A 20,400-nucleotide genomic window follows, 5' to 3' on the forward strand; every position below is an offset into this window, starting at 1 on the left:
GGAAGATTAAAAGGGGAGAAAGGAAGTTTAAGAAAAGAAAAATGTTGCTGATGACCAACAAATTCATCACCAATTAGCTAATGAAAAAACGTAGCCTGTTCCCTGGACTATGTCAAAGTTTTAATTAAGGATGTGACAGATTAGAAATTAAACAACCAGATGTCTCCAAACAGCATGTTAACCAAATTAGCTCTTATAATAACTAATGTTCATACATCACAGAAACTATTGCAGAGAAACTGGCGAACAATATGCAGCAGTAGCCATATGCAGTTTTTCAAGTTTCAGATTTGTTTTTAGGAAAACCATATATAGCAACCATAAAGTCTTCAAGAACACAGTTTGAGCTTACCTGGATGTTATCAGCTCACTGTGACATAAAATAGAGAACTTTTTTAACATCTTTCAGAGTCAATGCTGACACCCTCAAATACTATTGTTCCCTTCATTTTTGAGAATGTGAATATTTTTCAGGCATCATTTTATTATTTTTATGCCTGAATAATATAAACATAAAATACATATGTGAATATATTGTTTAATGGAATGTTTCAACTAAATTGTTATTAATTGTATCATTATTCATTCACCTGCATGTCGTTCCAAACCCGTATTCTATTATTTTTCCATGGAACACAAAAGGAGAAATGTAAAATTATTTTCATTTAGAAGAACTATTTAATAGCCAGGATCAATCATAGGTCATTCACTCAATGTAAGACATCACTTAGAAAATATTTTAGTATTATATCAAAAGAGCATTTCAATTCATACATTTTGCATAACTGTGACAAATCCCCATGTATGAACAACCCATTTTGATAGTTTAACAAATTGCACTTGAAGTAAATCAATTCATGTAAAGCGCATATTCTAGAGCACTTCATAATAAAAACAGATGCGTCCTACATCAATCGACAGTGTATAACTGTGGCGCATCACTCAAAGTGTAGATCTGTTGATGGGAGTGACAGAAAGATGATATTGAAATAGAAGAGGGTGGCTGAAACCTTGAGACACAAGCATAAATCAAGGATGCTATCATGTGACTGTGAGACTGATAAAAAAACTAAAAAAAAAACTAGTATACATTCATAAATAATTGTTCATCAGTTCCTGGGGCGAGGAGAGATTTTTGGTGTATGTTGGGATGATTATTTGTCATTTCACAGCTGTTTTTGCATTGCCATTTTGGGTAGGAAATCAAAAGGAACACAATCTGATATCTGATATATTATATATATATATATATATATATATATATATATATATATATATATATATATATATATATATATATATATATATATATATATATATATATATATATATATATATATATACACACACATACATATGTAACAACAACGAGCTTATGAGTTTAATGTCTCGGGGAATAATTAACTCAAAAGGGATTTAATATTCAATATTCATGAATTTATGAATATGATTTGCCAGTTGTTCATTACGTATTAAAATTTTCCGATAGGGAAAATTGTTTAATTAAATACAAGTAACCCTTTATGAAATTGCTTGAAATTATCCTACTAAGTTTGTCCTGCAAATTAGTTATAGACTTTTCAAATCAATTCTCAATAATGGATTACTGCTTTACGAGCGCATGAGAAACATTAACTTTACTGATCAGGATAAGTTCAATATTTCAAATGGTCATACAGTTTACTTTACTAACATAGTAGCATAAGCAGTTAGGTAACGTTTAGATCGCAAGTTTCATTGACTTTGTGTATGTGGCAGAATAACAGATTCAACTCATTAAATGCCTTTTGGAGATTTAATAAACACAGACTAAAAATAACACTACAATTCACACAGAAAGTACATACTAAATATGCATCACGAGAGTAGAAGTATAGATATTAACGAAAGAATACATAAAAGAGAATAATAAATAGACTGAAATTAGAGAGAGATAAAAGAGAGAGAGAGAGAGACAAAGAGAGTGGGGGGGGGGTAAGCAAGGCATGCTTTCCTTCAGTTCATCAAATACGACCTTCACGGAGTTAACTTATCCCAACAGGGACATAACACACCCTCTTTACAGCAGTAAGAATAAGAATACTTGCATTCTTTTTGGTTTCGTTTTGGCTTCTCGCTTATGTGCATGTGTCTCTGCGTGTCTCTGCGTGTCCGGCGGTCCTTTCCGAGGTTGGGAGGGAAGCGGCTGTTTGCTTTAGCGATGCTTCGTGTTCTTGAAGATCGGATTGTAGAAGAGAAGATTTTTGGAAGAGCTGAGGCCTGCTTGGAGGGCCTGCATTGGTGGCATGGCTTAAGTGTTGGCTCCCACAGGGAGAGAGTTGAAGAAGAGATTTTTGGAGAAGAGAAGAGAGCGGAGTAAGAGAGAAGAGAAGGAGGGCATCCGAGGTCCTCCTTTTATGGTCTGGCCGTAGTCCCACCCTCCAGGGTTAGACTTAACCAATGAGATTGTTGGGATTTCCCGGCGGGAAATTCCTCAGCAGATTTATGGCTCTTAGTTTGAAAGTTCGACTCAGTGGGTCTCTGAGTCTTCATACTATAATTAATGCAACAAACACACATTGCATTTTCTGAATAAGTGATATACATGGAAGTGTAAGTCGTGAAGTGAGCATTAATTTGATAGGAGACATGACATATATGAGGTTATCTGAACTAGTACTTTGTTAAGACACAGACAAAAAGATGCAAAATACCATACAGAAGAAACATTTTACAAAACAGTTATGTGTTTACATATAATGTCCTGGGGTGCATGTTCATCTATAGATGGTTTGTCTATAATTTGAGGCAAAAGCTCTGTGTCTTAAGCTCTTTGTGTCTGAAACTTCATGTGGCCAAATTCCTTTCGGGGCCATAAAACATCTTATCAGATGGTTTCCAGGGTAACGAAAAATCCTTCTCTGTTGTGTTGGGGGAAGGTCTGTCCATCAGCACAACTTTCAAAACATATTTGTTAAATGTAACTGGCGATTGTGTGTTTGATTCGCCTGAGTCGCTACACATACATACACACACACGCACGCACACACGCGCACACACACACCCACACCCACACACACACACACACACACACACACACACACACACACACACACACACACACACACACTCATCTGCCACTTTATTAGGTAAAACAGCTCATAAAACAAAAATTTAATAAGTCAATCACATGGCAGAGGCTAAATTTCAAACTGAGCATCACAATGGGGAAGAAATATGATTTATGTAATGGGTCATGAAGTGTTAAAGAAAATGCTGATATGCTGGGATTTTCAAGCACAACCATCTGTAGGGTTTACAGAGAAAATATACAGTGAGGGGTATTTCTGCGGCATCATGAAATGCCTTCTTGATGCCAGAGGTCAGAGGAGAATGCCCAGACTGGATCTGAGCTGATAGAAAGGCAACAGTAACTCAAATAGCCACTCGTTATAACCAAGGTCTGCAGAAGAGCGTCTCTGAACGCACAACACTTCAAACCTTGAAGCAGATGACACCGGGTGCCACTCCTGTCAGTTAAGAAAAGGGCTGTCACTTTTTATTCAATATTCGAATATGCATTCGGTATCCGGTTTTTAAAGTGCCATGTAGCGCAATTTTTTACAGTTGGGTGCGTTTACATGGAGCACTGTAATCGGTTTAAAAGTCCAATCTAAAAGAAAATGCTCCATATAAACACCTTGATCGTAATCAAATTGCCCAAACTGGATGAAATTGTAATCGTTTTGAGATGGGTGAGATAAACCTTTTCATGAATCGATCAAACGAAACATTTCACCATGTAAACGACCTGACCGGATTACTTTTGAGTGTTTACTTTTGCACCAAGCATATTGACAAGAGAGGAAAGTACATTTTTCTGAGGGATAAACATTTCATGTCGTAAGAATTTATTAAGATAATTTTGGCATAATGACACTGTCCTGAAACCTAGCAAACAATCAACTACTTAAACTGCGCCTGACATTAGAATTTATTTTTTTTCTGAGATAATTAATACAATTTACAACAAATAATAGCTTTTATAAAACCGTATAAGTCCTGGTGGCCGCTGAGAGTTGCTATGGCATCCGTAAACAAATTCCAGCTGCTGGAGAGGACGGCGTCGACATCTGATGTGGTAGACAAACTGAAAGCTGTGATGATTGCATATAGTGGCACTTCATATCGTAATTTACACTTAAGTTGATAACCTGCTGTTTCAAACATTAAGTTAACAATTTATTTTTCCATACAGGCTGTGGCCTGAGTCCTGTTTATGACTGTCAGACTGTTAATGCATTTGTGATTGAATCTCTGTTACGGTGGTGTCCGTTTTTTAAAATTTTATATATGGGGTTGTAGATATTCTAATATATTCGAATACAATTGGTTGATATTTGATATCCGTTCGAATTAGATTTTTTTTTTTTTAAATGACAGCCCTAGTTAAGAACATGAAACTAAGGATAAAACTAAGGATAAAATTCACGGGCTTTCCAAAAATGGACCATAAAGGGTTGGAAAACGTTGGCTGGTCTGATCAGCTGGTTTAAGCTGGTCCTAAGCTACTAGTCCCAGCTCACGACCAGCTTAAACCAGCTCATGACTAAGTACTAGGGCTGTCAATGAATATTCTAAATTCAAATATATATTCGAACAGTTTTTAAAAAACACATTTCGAAGGTGAAAATGAATATTCGAATAAAAAAATTAAATAAATAAAAAGTGGGGGAAAAAAATGCCCGCGGTAGTAGAGGTGTGGCGTGGCTGTCTGCTTTGCTCATGGGCGCACTCGTGCGCCTGAAGGTGACAGGTCACAGGAGACGCACGTTCAGGCACTGCTAAAGTTGACGGGTCTTGCATGGAAGATGGCAGAAAGTGCCGAGCCCAACTCGACCGCAGCAGAGAAAGCGATTTTAACCCTCCAAAATCTAAATAGCCATGTCTGGAAGTAGTTTGGATTTTGGTCAGTAGGAGGTAAAATTGTTGAGCCGCAATATAAAGTTGTATGCAAGCTATGTAAGCTACAGTTAGCATACCATGCCTCATTTTATTTAACGTTAAACAGAAACATTACTAAAGTGCAGGCTACTGTACTGACTGAATAGATATTTCATGAATAAAGGATAAATGCACTGCTTCCACTGTTTTGTTTATTTACCGTTTGATGTCAAGGAAAAGTTCCATGTTTAACGTTACCACAGCACAGCTCGCTCGGAGCGTTCACTATGCTGTAAAACTAAACATTTATATTAATAATATTTGTTTCAATCCCTGAATAAAGCCTGCTATATTTGGGACAAGACGTGACCTTAAATTGCTTGCACAAAGCTCTTGATCAACACAAGTTTGTTCACTTAAACTGTTATACGCAGAGAGATTGAGGGCGAGAGAGAGTGAGGTCTGCGGTCTTGGCCATTATGTTGTAAGCTCCAGACCGTCAGCAGCGTTCATCGCTCATGTACCCGCAGAGAACAGCTTCATCTAGTTGATTTACTTGTTTTTGTGTAATAATACGTTTTCAAATATGTTTAAACTGAAATAGACTACCCATACACGTAGTTATGTCTCTTTGTAATAATTTGCTTTGTTATTGACGTAATGCACCTCATTGAAAAATGCGCAACCAGATGTTCAAATAGTTCAAATATTCGTGTTTTTTTTTTTTTTTAGGGAATATTCGAATGTCATTTTTGAGCAATTTTGACAGCCCTACTAAGTACCAGCATGAACCAGCTCAAAAAACAGCTACCATGCTTTAAATCATACCTAACCGACATGCTTTTTCAACAGGTTTCTGCTGTAACATTCAGATGGTAGGATCAGAATTTGGCATAAATAACTAAGTCATGGATCCATCCTGCCTTAAATCAATGGTTCAGCTTGTCGGACATAGCAACAGTAACTAAAGGGGACAGGTCTTTGCGTACAGTCAATTGAGCATCATATATGCTCACAGCCACAGCCTACCTAAATATTGTTGCTGACCATGTCTATCCCTTTATAACCACAGTGTACCCATTTTCTGATGGCTACTTCCAGCAGAATAACTCGCCATGTCACAAAGCTCAAATCATCTCAAACTGGTTTCTTGAACATGACAAGTTCACTATACTTAAATGGCCTCCACAGTCACCAGACTACCAGAATCCAAAAGAGCACTGTTGGGATGTAGTGGAACAGGAGATTCATGCAACATGCGATGCGAGTCGACAAATCAGTAGCAACTGTGTGATGTGATCATGTCAATATGGACCAAAATCTCTGAGGAATGTTTCCAGTACCTTGTTGAAGCCATGCCATGAAGAATTAAGGCAGTTATGAAGGCAAAAGGTACTACCATGTTACTAGCAAGGTGTACCTAATAAAGTGGTCGGTGCCTAAGAAAGTGGCCATTTAGCTTCTCTTTAATAGAGTAATATAACAAATGTATGTGAGCTAAAATGTATTATTTTATGTGCAAATAAACCACTGAAAAATGAGGTTACTTACATTATGTCCTCCAACTAGGCTGAGACACAGTCCCTCATTCAGGCAGTTAATATTCAGCAGCTTGCAGAAGTCAATTATTTCTTCACAGTTCTTTCCAGAAAAACCATGCCGGCATCTACAGGAAGATAACATTAACTTTAGCCACATTTAAAAATACACTTCCAAGAGGAAAAAATGGCCCAGAGTAACAATCAGGATTGATGAAATGCAGGCACTTTACTGCTGTTTTTAGATCTCACTGGTGTGTCAATGACCATTATTGCTCCTTGGTGACATTTGTTGAGAATTAAAAGACCCTTTTAGCAAATGCATGACATGATTGTCTGTTAAATGTTCAACCTCTGGCACATATTCTTCATATATGCTCCTCTTGTTTCCTTGGCCTCAGTCAGATCTTTGCCTTCTTTCTGCTGTGATAAGACTTCAATGATATTATTCTGGCACAAAGGCAAGATCACTCAATTATTAACACAGACTCCCAGGTGACCAACTGCTATTGCTTTTATCTGCCCTTCTCTTTACACACACACACACTATCATACTCTAGTCATTCTTTTAAATTCTTAATTCATTTTCCCCCTTTCAATCTCTATCTTATCTTCCATTTGTCATTTAGTCAGAGGGGCCATCAAATGTATAGATTCAAGTGATCTTTGCTAATAAAAACTAGAAAGACGAACAGGAGCAAGAGAACACATAGCTGTGAACCCCCCAAGGACTGGAAGAACTCATAAAGCAGCTGAAACTGTAGCAGATTCCCTCATTATCAGCAGGAAGTAATTCAAAAACTGTCACAGGCTGAATATTGAACCTTACAACTGGAAATTTAATGAACATTTCACTGTCTACAGACTACATTCCTATTTTTGGCCAGTATAATCACATACTAACACACACAATCACAGCATACATGACATTCAGCATTTCAAAATATGAGTTTGAAAACAAAGCAATTTTTCGAAAGCATGTAAAATGAATACATTTAATTAAAACACACTATGAACTGGTACTGTACACAGACATGTCAACAAACCCAAACTCACAAGATGATTCACAAGAAAAGCAATTTGCCAAAAAAAGTGGAGGCACTTTTTTTTTTTTTTTCACTTTTACATTTTGATGAATCGACCATAACCATAAAAAAATTAATGGCCTTAAATTTAAGTTAAAGCAACTTAAAAGTACAAGACATTTAAATTTAGATTATATTAAACCGATTTACAATTTTGAGTTGAATTTTGTATAACTTGGATTAAAAAGTTAAAATTGCATTGAGAACTTATTTGATGAGTTAAATTAATTTAAAAACACAATGTTGTCATAACTTACTGCTCCTATCATTTTTTTACAGTTTAAAAGAAAAAAAAGATTTGTGAGCAAAAGCAGAGAACAGCAGCCATGAGCACTTAGCTATTGCCTAATAATATTTTTTGATCTAGCCTATGTGACGTGGTTGTGTATGATCTGGCAATGCGGGACAGCCTGTGCGCTGGTCAAAATCTCCCAGAAAAGACTGGCCCTGTTTCCACCGAAATTACCCAGAACAATTTGTCCCTGAACTTTAAAAAAAAAAAAAAAAACTTGCAAACAAGGACTTTTTAAGGGGGACATTTTTTTATCTGGAACTTCATTTAGAGCATGGTCCCTGCAGTCAAAACACACCAAGTACCACCCAAAAGTCCCTAGTTCCTAGGGAAAGTTCCTGTGGTGGAAATCTGGCATTTGAAAATTATCAGGAGGTGCTTGAAAAGTCTAGAAATTCCTCTCACACACTGTGAGCTGTGGCCATATGAGCATCAATGATTTCCATGTGATTTCTCCTGAGTTATTTTTTTTTTTGCCTGCAAGCTTATACGACAGCAAATATCGCACAGTGTATGGGCGGCTTTAGGAAGCCTCCGTGTAGAGCTGAAGTTTCGTTATGGTAATGGCCATTTAGCTTCCGAAACACGCACTGTACACAGTAGACCAATCACAACAGACTGGGTCATCTGGCCAATCAGAGCAGATTAGGCTTGCAGAAAGGCATGATTTAGAGGGACTGATTCATCCGTCAAGTCATTCAAGGTCATTCAATAAAAAAATTGGTACTATATGTATGTGGAATGTAGGATTGAAACAATAAATCAAGTAACTCGACTTAATCAAATTAAAAAAATCCTTTAGGCAAAATCATCTGCCTTGACGCTTCGTTTAGTCCATTTAACTACACACGGATGTTGCAAATTTTTTGTGTGAGGCCTCGGATTATGAGCGGATTGCAGTTATATCTGCGGTTCAGGTGGGTAAACATTCCAAAAATTGCAGGTGGATGAGAGAAATCATTAATGTGTTGATTTTAATAAAGACATGGAATTCCTTTCATGTTAAAACGCAATGAGTGTGTCGTTCTTTAACTTTCGTTTTCAGCTTGTCGAGATCAAAGACATCAATGCAAGAGAGAGCGGCATCATTCGATCATTTAATCTCGCTATTTTTAAATCAAGACAACTGTGTGTTGAGCTTCAGGAATGCGACGCTGAACATTTCATTTGCTTGAGTTCGTGGTTTGTTTTTAACAGTTATTAATGTATGCAATTTCAGCAATAAAACTTAATTTATCTAAAAAACAAACAAATTAGATGTTAATTTTATGTTGATGTTAATGTTAACGTCGTATTTTCTCTTATATATTAGTATTGCTATTTAATAAAGAGAAAAGTAATTATTACCAATTAATCGATCAAGTGATAGATTAATCGATTACAAAAAAAAATCGATAGCTGAAGCCCTAGTGCAATGTATAGAAAAATGTACTTCTGTGAAACAAAAAAATGTTGTTTTGACCTTTGATGTAAACCTGTTGTAGGAGACAATAATGTATTTGTAATGTATGAGTCCCTCAGTTGTCCTCAGTGTGAAAAGATGGATCTCAAAATCATAGTCACTGCTGCAGAGGGTTCAAATATGCAAAATTTCTGGGACCTGGAGGATTTTTCTGAAGAACACTGGGCAATTTAACTGTTCAGTTAAATATATCTATAGCTATATCACTGATCTGCCCACATTGTCGCTATATGATCAATTGAAACGAGCTGAAACAACTGTACGGCTGGATAACATATTTTTGTTGCAATATTTTCCTGTTTAACACTGTGAAGCTGCTTTGAAACAATCGTCATTGTAAAAACGCTAAATAAATAAAGCTGACTTGACTCAGGACAAGCAAGGGACTTAATAACAGCCATCACACAAAAAAAACAAACAGCTGTGGATCATCCAGGTATCAACAAACTGTATTAAGAATCAAGTGTATGTAAACTTTTAAAAAGGCTCATTTTTTTAATTCAACTTATATTTTGTCTTGTAGGCTATATGTAAACATCTTTTGATGTGAAAAAATCGTATTCAGGACAGTACTTAATAAAAAATAACATGCATTTTGAATGATCCCTCTTATTTAAATCCCTCAAAGTGGGACAGTTTGTAAAATGCAATAACATCAAGAATCTATTATTTGTTCATTCTCTTTCAACATTATTTAACTAACAAAAGATTTCCAATGTTTTTACTAAACTTAATTGCATTTAGTAAATATGTATACAATAATGGCTGTAACACTCCAAAAAGGACAGGGGCATGTTTACAATTGTGTCGCATCAGCTTTCCTTTTAATAACATGTTTTGATCTTTTTGGGAATTGAGGATACTAATTGTTGCAATTTTGCAAGCGGATCTTTTGCCTGATCTAACCTGATATAAGACAGCTGCTTAACAGGCCATGGTCTTCTTTGTCTGATTCTCCTTCATGACGGGCCAAACATTTTCAATAAGAGACAGATCTGGACTACAGGTGTGTCTAGAAACCACTCTGTTTTAGTATGTACAGAAGGAGGCCTGGCATTGACTTGCTTGTTGTTTCCCAGGAAAGATGTCAACTTAAAGCCATTAAATGTCTCCATACAATCCCAATATATGCCTCCATGTCAGGAGTACCTTCATACACATGCAAGTCACCTATGCCGTTTGCACGGATGCACCACTATACCATGACAGATGTGTGCTTTTGCATCTGTCGCTGATGAAAGTCTGGATGGTCCCTTTCGTCTTTGGAACTGAGAACCTGTTGTCCGTGTAGACTCATCTGACCGCAGCACACATTTCCACTGTGTTTTGGATCATCTGAGATCAGCTCAGAGAACTCGCCGGCATCTCTGCATAGACTGATGTATAGATTTCTCCTTGCGTAACAGAGATTCAAGTGGCATTCGTTGGTGGTGCAGCAGCAGCAGCAGCAGCACACTGTGTTAAGTGACAACAGTTTTCCAAAGTACTCCTGAGCCCATGTAGCTATATTGAACTTAGTAGCATGACAGTTTCTCATGCAATGCATTCTGAGGGCTCAAAGATCATGTACATTCAACAGAGGTTTCCTGCCTTGCCCTACACAGCCTGAGATTTCTCTCTTTTTTACAATATTATGTATGGTGGAAGACTTGCATTGAGAAAAATGATTTTCGTTTGACAATTCTCTCATAATATCTGGCATCAAGTGATGAGCCATTACCCATCTTTGCTTGCAAAGACTGAGGTGCTCCTTTTACAATCACATTACCCTTGCCTATTACCAAGTCACATAATGTACTTATAGAGGGATGTTACAAAAAAGTTTTTAGAACAAAAAGTTGTTCTATAAGCTTTTCTTTTACTCTGTCCAAACACTTTTTGGAGTGTGTAGCAACCATCAACATTTATTTGTATTCACAAAATAAATTTAAGTTGTTCAGTGAAAACATTGGAAATCTTTTCTTTGTACTTTTGTCAGTTAGTTAAAAGAGAATTAACAAATAACTGATTTTTTATTTTATTCCATTTTACAAAATATCCCAACTTTTCTTGATTTGGAGTTGTATATACAGGACACACACACGCACGCGCACATGCACACACAAAGTTGTGTTTGACTGAAATTTGCTGCCAACAGTCAGGGTGGACAGTTTCCCATTGTGATGCTCACAAGGTGTTTGCTTTCATCACAGTCAAATTGGATTAAATGCAATATTTGTCAAATAAACGGGCATTTCACACATTTGTAGCGTGCAACCAGAAACACTTCTCATTCAATTGTTTATATCCTGCTTGACAGAGTGCCTGTATGTACAAAAATAAAGTTATAATAAGATCTATATTATTTAAATATCAATAAAGTGGGGTCTATATATATATATACATGTTTCATATTAACTCTTCTGCTTCCAATGTTAAATGAAAAGTGGAAGTAGACCTCTGCACTATCTGGTAACGTTCTTTGGGAAAGTACGCTTGAAGTTGAAATATTTGATATTTGCGATATTTTCTAATTTTACAACGTCGTCAAAATGATTGCTATATTATCGCTAATAGCCCAGCCCTATTGTGTACTATTAAAAAACACGGATAAGTGAGCATTAGGGTAACTGAAGGTGTCAGAATAAACATGAAAGTCTGGCATGAATCGTGAAATACCCGTGTCATCATCAGAGCTTGTGCAGCTACTCTGGAGAAGCTGCACTGATTGAGCTATACTTTAATGGCATACATCAGTAACGTTGTGAAGACGCTGTCTAAAGTCGGACAAAATTTATAACTGACATGCACTGCTGCAAATCAGATGCAGATCGCTCTGTGCAGCACAGCATGAAGTCGAATGCACAACACACACCACACAAACAAGACAAATGGGTTACTCTAATGGTGTATTCAAGTCATGTCGTAAAGATCGTATTTACAAATTGAACGCACATGAACACCACCCTGAAGTCGTAAATACCAGTGGAAAGTTAGGGATTTTTTTAAAGGGGGGGGGGTGAAACACTCAGTTTCAGTCAATCTCACGTCAATCTTGAGTACCTATAGAGTAGTATTGCATCCTTCATATCTCCGAAAAGTCTTTAGTTTGATTATATTTATAAAAGAAATATAGGCTGTACCGAGAATTTCCGGAAAAAAATGAACGCCTGCAGGCGTATCGTGTGGGCGGAGCTAGAGAATGACGAGTGCACACAAAGCGCTGACGTCCTCAAGCGTGGAGAAGAAAGCGTTACTCTAATAAACCATGGCTATCAATCAGATTCAACTAATACAGATATGATCCAGAATCAGATCCGGAGGATGAAATAAATTGAACAGGAGAAGCAACAACAGCAGGACGTCCGTCTCTGTGGTATGTACTGTATTTAGTGGTACTGTCAACATTTGTGTGTCTTTACTCGCAGTTTATGAGGACATGATTCGGTTTATGGACTATTGTATGGGACTAAACCTTAGCAGTAGCAAGCAAAACGGTTTTGCATGTCTGCGGGAATTTCTTGCTTTTCAACCGCGGTAAAAAAAATCCATACCGTCCCAGCCCTAGTTACAGCCCTACTCTTTATCATTTTTTTACGGGATTTTTAAAGACCACAGAGAGTAACGTAAATTTTTTTTTAAAAATGTTGGCTTAACTTTAAAAAAGTTAGTAAACTGGTTGCTTTAAAATGTTGAGTTTATTTAAATAAATAATTTGAGTTGATACAATGAAGGAAATTGGTTTAATAAACAGAAACTCAAAATATTGTATCTGAACCACATAAAAAATTTGATAAATCATGAAAATAGCACAATTTGTCATGTTTCACTGCATCATCACACTAAAGCACACAATTACCCAATATGCTTACAAAATCTTTTTATAATATTTGAATAAAGGTTGTCGATTCTCAAAAATGTTCATTCTATTAACTCAAATGTTTTATTTCAATGAACGTAAAATTTTAAGGCAACCAGGTAACTTATTTTTTTTTAAATGTTTACAGTGTGAATATAAATATAGTGATGTATGCAGGTACATCTAGTAAGTTTAAGCAATGGAATATTTTAGAGATATAGATGTATATCCTATAGTAGTCTCTTCTATAGTTAACACAAAGACTTAAAGACCTTGCAGGGATTGCTCTGTAAATTAAATTAAGATTATAACTAATGCATTTATGTAATTTTAAATAGGCTACTGTAGTCTATGAGAGATGCGAGGTCCGTGAAAATACTGTGTCAGGCAGGCTACGTAAATATTGAGCTTCACCTCTTGTCTTTTTTTAAACGTCTTGATCTGCATTTAATTTCTAATATTTTATTTTGTACAAGAAAACAGAATAGGCTTCAAAATAAACTATGTTGAGGAAATAGTTTAAAGTGATCAACTAGGCTACACGAAAGACGTTTAAAAAAACAGTATGCAAAATCAAAATTATATATATCTCTGAGAAAAGTGCGTGCAACCCATTGAAGCACGGATGAGTAGTTAGTTGGGTCAGAAAAATAACAATTATAGTATAAGTATAAAAAATTATGTAAAGCGATATAGTCTATTTAAATAAAGTGCTTAAAAGTGCTCAACTTTTCTTAAGTTAAAGGAAGCTTTTTACCTCACGTGCAATGATATATAGAAAGCGCAGAGTCATTAAATGGGTTAGAAAAAGATCAAAATTATAATTTTTTAAAGTGGAAAATAATATTTATGTAAATAAATATATTAAAATAAAAAGTGCTTAAAAGTACACAACTCTTCTTACGTGAACGGAAGCTTTTTTTCCCTCGTGCAAAGATATATAGAAAGCACAGAGTAATTATTTGGGTTAGAAAAATAACAAAAAAAATTTAAGTAGAAAATAATATTTATGTAAAGAAATATATTACATTAAAAAGTGCTTAAAAGTACAGAACTCTTAAGTGGAAGGATGCTTTTTCCCCCTCACGTGCAACCAATAAAGAAATTAAGCTTGGAATAAACATTTTACATTTTACAAACAGTCTCATTGGTGGTTACCGATTAGGCTACAGTAATTCTGACCCAAATTACTTTGCCGCCTTTCTGGCTTTTGTTGTAAATGGTGATATTTTTGCATGTCTCTTAAAAAAGTCTATGATATCTGCCCACTGGAACGCTATCGCTTTTATTCCCTATTAATTTAAAACGGTTTATTTAAAGCAATTATTTTTCAAACAGATGAATATAAATACAAGCCTGCCTCTAATAAAAGCCTGCTTCAAATAAAAGCCTGTTCCCTTCTTCAGTTCAGATAAATAAAGGCCCTGGGTCTTTATTTGAGGAAATATGGTAATATGATAAACAGAGCTGGTTTACCTCAATATCATGACCAGAAAAGCAGAAATGGCACCGGCGAGGTTATCCCTTTTATAAATCCCTTCATAATAAAAGTCTCGCTGCTCGCGAGCCATGTGTTTGCGTAACAATCGCTCCAGCGGCCTTGCTCAGCTCCTTCAACACTCTGTCCTACTCTACTTCATACTACAGTAATAATAGCATTCATGTACATGACTTCTGCCTGATTATTTTTCACCGGCTGTGAGGTGAAGACCACATGTCCCAACAGGCCCGGTTCCAGAATCAAATCTTTGAGGGTGCTTCTAAAATTACTCAGGGTGCTCTAAGCAACGGCTCCACCAAAGCGGTGTAAAGTGAGAAATGTATGGTCAGGCATTTACTTTAATGCGTTACTAGTATTTTAACATGTCGTCTTCCTGAGAACCAAAAAAAAGGTTATGTGAATTTAGATTTTTTTTTAAATTCCTATTTTATATGCGATATATTCTACTATACAGAGGACACCAAAACCCCTTTATTGAGGAAATTAAAAGACATGAATAGACAAATAAATGGGATTTTATTTTCATTTATCCAATCCATTTATTTTATCCAAACTTTGTATAAATATTATTTTCAATGTTGTGAATGATATAGCCTAGAATAATTTGATATAGGCTACCATTTTTGGCTACTAATTTGCATTTTGAATGCGTTTTGGGACTATATGTAATGTACAAAGACATGTAATAATATTTTCATAAGAATGTTGTATATTTTATAAGAATATAAACTGTGCTGTTATAGAAATTCGCTAAATAATGCCCTCTACTGATGCCAAACCTCTAACCTGGGTCTCAGGGGCATATTTCTGTCTTGTGCAGAGTTCCATCTATATTTAGATGTCAATTCCAAAACTTTGCAGCAAGCAATATTGGCCGTCGATTTTATAAATGAATGACTGCAGCCTCGAAAGAGCGAAGATCTCTACGATCAATACAATGCTGTTGCTTTGTCAGTTCATCGTGATCTCACAAAGCTTCGCTATAAAAATGAAGTTGTCAACAACAAATCTCTTACTTACATAGTGGCTTGACTTTGTTTGTTATTAAGAGGTTTCGCGAGCCTGCATTAACTCCGCACTGAATGAGCTCTGCAATTTCGAGTGGTGAGATTCTGATCGCATTCCATTGATCAACAACTATCTGTGATTGGCTGCATCACTCACCGCTGAGTCTGTGATTGGCTACACCACTGACACTTGCAAAAACACGCTGTAAATAGATGCATTTGACGCTCTCCAGAGCTCGGACACAAATGTGAAAATCTGCCAGATCTGTTTCGCCAATATTATTACCGTGTCAACTGAGGGTGCTTTTGCTTGCGTTTGAGGGTGCTTAGCACCCTCTAGCACCCCCGTAGAACCAGGGCTGTGTCCCAAGATTCTGAGCTTAAACTAAGCTTCATTAAGCTAGGCCTTTGTTTTGAATAGGCGCACTTTTAGTGGACGGAAAAGTTACATTGTGTAGCTTTAACAAAGAGTTGCTGTATTTTCATGAAATTCAGTAAAAGAAGGTACACCGCCATCTTGCTCTGACCAAAGAGACTTGAACGAACAAGACGTCGTAAAACACGACTTCTCACCTCGTAAATATGGACATCCCAGGAGGACTTGAACACACCATAATTAACAACATACACCTTGAATCAATGAAGGGAGCAAACCCTAAACATTGAGCCAGATATCAAACTTCAAAAGAAGAACGCAACATGGACATGGAAACAGAATACCACAACTCTGACATTAAAATAACATGAACTAAAGGATAATTTAAATAAAATAAGATAAGGAATACTTAATTAAAAAGTTCCTTCAAATGTCAATATTGACTTTAAGCATGCAAAATTACTTTAAATTAAAAGCATCCCTAAAGTTTTCTTTAGGCTGTTACAGAAGAAAAATGATAATTAGAATGGCTTTATCAGAAATGCTAATGCTGTTGGCCTGAGCTAATGAGTCATGAGTATTCTCAATTCTCTTACCTGCAGTGATACTGGCCATTCTGAACTACACAGATGCCACCGTTGAGACAGGGCAAAGTGCCACACACCTCCGCCTGCTCCCAGCATACCGGGTTTACACAAATGCATGTAGAATTCTGAAACAGAACACCCAAAGGAGGGTTGGTTACATGTCAATTGGAGAAACGTGTTGAAATCTAAATCACACAATAGCTTGAACACAATTGTATTTGCATCACCTAACACCTTTTCACCAAGTGCTGTTGGCGCTTGGCCAGAGCTGGTGCTTGACCCGGGGGATCTGCAAACTCACATTTCCAACAATTTGAAAGCCAAACAATGTAACTGGCTATATAACCCAACCACAAACAATGTAACTGGCTATATAACCCAACCACAAACAATGTTACTGGCTATATAACCCAACCACAAACTATGTAACTGGCTATATAACCCAACCACAAACAATGTTACTGGCTATATAACCCAACCACAAACAATGTTACTGGCTATATAACCCAACCACAAACAATGTAACTGGCTATATAACCCAACCACAAACAATGTAACTGGCTATATAACCCAACCACAAACTATGTAACTGGCTATGTAACAGCTGCAGGCAAGCATAATGCATCAGTCATTGTTAGCACTTTTAAGAACTGGGCTGTATGACAGTATATATTGTGGCGACGATATAAAATGTCTATTGTTATCGATTTTGTATAAGTAGTGAAAAAGAATTCAGTGACTGTTCGACTGGCACACTGCAAAAGTGCATGCATGGAAAGCCACCTCTCTCAGAAGACGATCACAAATTTGGGATGTGCTTGATGTTAAAAATTAAGCGCAAAACTGTAAAAAAAGAACTCAATGCAGTGATCATTCACTGTTCACGCTGACTGACACACAGCTAGAGGATCAGTCTCTCAGCAGTTCTCTTTCACATCTTATTGCACTTGAAAGGTCAAACACACACACACACACACACACACACACACACAATTATGTCTAAACATATTCATGTTATCAGTTGGATGTCTCAAGTGAAAGTAAACAGTTGGTTTTAAAATGGATGTGTATTGGACAATAAAATAAACCTGATATGACCTGTCTGTATTAAATCAAACAAAAACTTTCTAACTATATGTTAAATAACCCTATTGTATCTGGAAAAACTTAATTAGGCTAACTTTTAACATAATTAAAAGTTCAAAAAAATCACAAAAGGTTTTTAAAAAAGTGTTATATTGAATTTGTCTTTAACTTTGTGTTAACTTTGATGTCGAAAGGCAAAACCTTGAACTGGGACTCGAACTCAGATCACCGTTATGCAGGCTGCCCACAGTACTATTGCCCAGAATATAACGCACTTTCAGCTGTGATTTTGTCTATGAGTCGTAACATTTCTTACAGATATCTGCTCGTTCTAAAATCAGATACAGAAAATTGAACACAGTAACTTACATCGTTTTTCTGAGCGCGCGATAATCACGTGATGTGCGAGCTAATAGGTGTGTTCGACATCGGCTGCGGCTGGATGGATGCGATCGGCGAGAGTAGCCGAGTGCAGGCGGGGAGGAGCTGCAAACGGAGACGTGAAGTCGGACACTTTCTGCTTCCCGTGGTGACGCTTGCACTGCGTTTGCAAACTTTATCACAGCTGAAGTTAAATAAATGCAGTATTTCTCTAATACACAGATGTTTCAGATGATATTTTCATCCAATACTTTATGTACTGTTTAATAAAGCGTCTATTTGGACAGTAAAAACACAACAAGCTCGTAATCATGACTTCTGAAGTGGGGATGATCAGGAAACTTCCGATAGCATGTGAAGGCAGCATAAACCCAGAAATAAATTAACCAACATGGAAAATTATGTAGATTAGAAGTTCTGAATTTTAATTTTCGACTAATCGTCCAGACCTAATTGTGAAATAAAATTCCTTATATTGTAGATTTTGGCCATGTCATCTACCCCCTAATTCCAAGAGGTCCTCGCTGCGGCCTGTAGCACGATGACGACACGTGCTGGACGCGCATGCGCGGTGGTTTCATTCACAATTTGATGACGTCACATACTCATGCACAGTAGAGCTTTGGGGACATCATATTGCATGTGCAGATGAGAGTTTTGCTGAACTGGATACATAAATACTCAAATCGCTTGCGCAAATGTAATGATGAATAACATGCTCATGCCATCAGGGCACACATTTTTGCATTTTCCCTTGAATGTGTATGCTACTGGTATTTTAAGTTGTTTACAGATCATGTTGGATTGTACCTTGAGGATTAAAATTACAGAGAATTACATGACTCATTTTTCCTTCCACTCAACAGCAAATATGACCAGAATATATTATCTGCTTTTCATACATGTCGAGAGAAACTATGATAACTTAAACATCACATTTATGAAAAGATGACTTATTCATCAATAATTACTTAATACTATTTATCAGTATAGGCGAACATCATCTATATACAATATTGATCATACATGTCACTTAAGACCAACGCATGCGCATTATAAGTTAACCCAGAGATTGGTATTACATCGTAGTAACGATCCACCATCCAGTACGTATTGAAGCGTCATCATGCTACAGGCTGCAGCAAGGGGTGTCTGCCTAATTCAAAGAAATGTAATTTGTTGTATGCCATCACTCACATGTTGGCCTTGATGTAATGGTCAGAAGTGATAAAAAATAAATAAATAAAAAGTTATATTTTAGGAAATCATTAAATAAAATAAACCGACTGAGTAGCTGCAACCTACTGTACAACAAGACAAAAAAGTAACATGAGGAAAAATGCCATTCCAGCTGGGCTGGTTACGTAAACTGCTAGTCTTACAAGTTAGCATTCAAGACTGTTCATAACTTACACTTACAGTTGTCAATTATTACAGTTGTCAATTATAAATCAATTACATTTTTGGGTGAACTAACCCTTTAACATAATGGCTATTTATGCAACACAAAATATCAACAAAAATAATTATTATTTTTTTTTTAGTTGTTTCAAAAACTTGTTGAGGACATTATCCTGTCCCGTGACATGTTATTGCTTGAGCAGAAACACCTTTATTTCAGAGGAAATGTGCAGAACGGGGCCAGATTGGACACCAGCTCTGGCACTAGCACAGACACCCTGTTGTTAACCTTGGACTGCCTGCAGGACAAACAAAATTAGAGACTTAGAACATAAAAATGTTTTGGAGCTGATCGTGACAAACCAGGAAAATAACCAGAATTGGAGCATCCAGAGCTGAATAAGCAGTACAATAGACAAGTCATTCTGCTCTCTGGCTTCCACTAACTGATCCTGACATCAATAATATTTCTGACTCAGTCATTCAAAGAAGAGTAATAGAAGCAGAGAACAATCCCAGATGAAAGTAATACGGAGAATCCCCCTAATATAAGCATTGGAGCAGTTCTGGAGCGGCGTGAAGGATTATTTCATTTTCATACAGATGAGCTCTCTTAGGAGGATGTCTCAGACAGACCAAATCAATGTCAAACAAATCAATTTAATGTGTCTGAGTGTGTGTATGTGTGTTAGAGAAAGATTAAAGTCTATCTTTACTGTCAATGCTCTCAAATGACTAAGGTACCTCATGAGAATCTTCTACGGACAGGCCCGTGTGCTGAATTTCACTACCAAGTAAATGAAGGTCACACAAGACAATTAGTCTGCCACTGGCCCACTTTCTTCTAAATTCATCTCTTCATTACAGTAATGGATCGTGAACAGCAGACTGTAACTGTAACAATCTGGGGAAACATTTCTAAG

General features: G+C 36.6%; 1 protein-coding gene across 1 annotated transcript in view; it reads right to left on the reverse strand.

Moving 5' to 3' along the window:
- The window catches only part of eys (eyes shut homolog), a 376,512-nt gene that overhangs the window by 317,342 nt on the left and 38,770 nt on the right, over positions 1 to 20,400 (reverse strand). Inside the window, exons 5-6 of the mRNA XM_067421808.1 lie at positions 16,619 to 16,734; positions 6,475 to 6,589 (exon numbers count right to left, since the gene is read on the reverse strand). Of these exons, the coding sequence (XP_067277909.1) occupies positions 6,475 to 6,589; positions 16,619 to 16,734 (231 nt within the window). The remainder of the gene's footprint in view (positions 1 to 6,474; positions 6,590 to 16,618; positions 16,735 to 20,400) is intronic.

The sequence above is a fragment of the Pseudorasbora parva genome, chromosome 17 (assembly GCF_024679245.1).
Source record: "Pseudorasbora parva isolate DD20220531a chromosome 17, ASM2467924v1, whole genome shotgun sequence".
Lineage (NCBI taxonomy): Eukaryota > Metazoa > Chordata > Actinopteri > Cypriniformes > Gobionidae > Pseudorasbora > Pseudorasbora parva.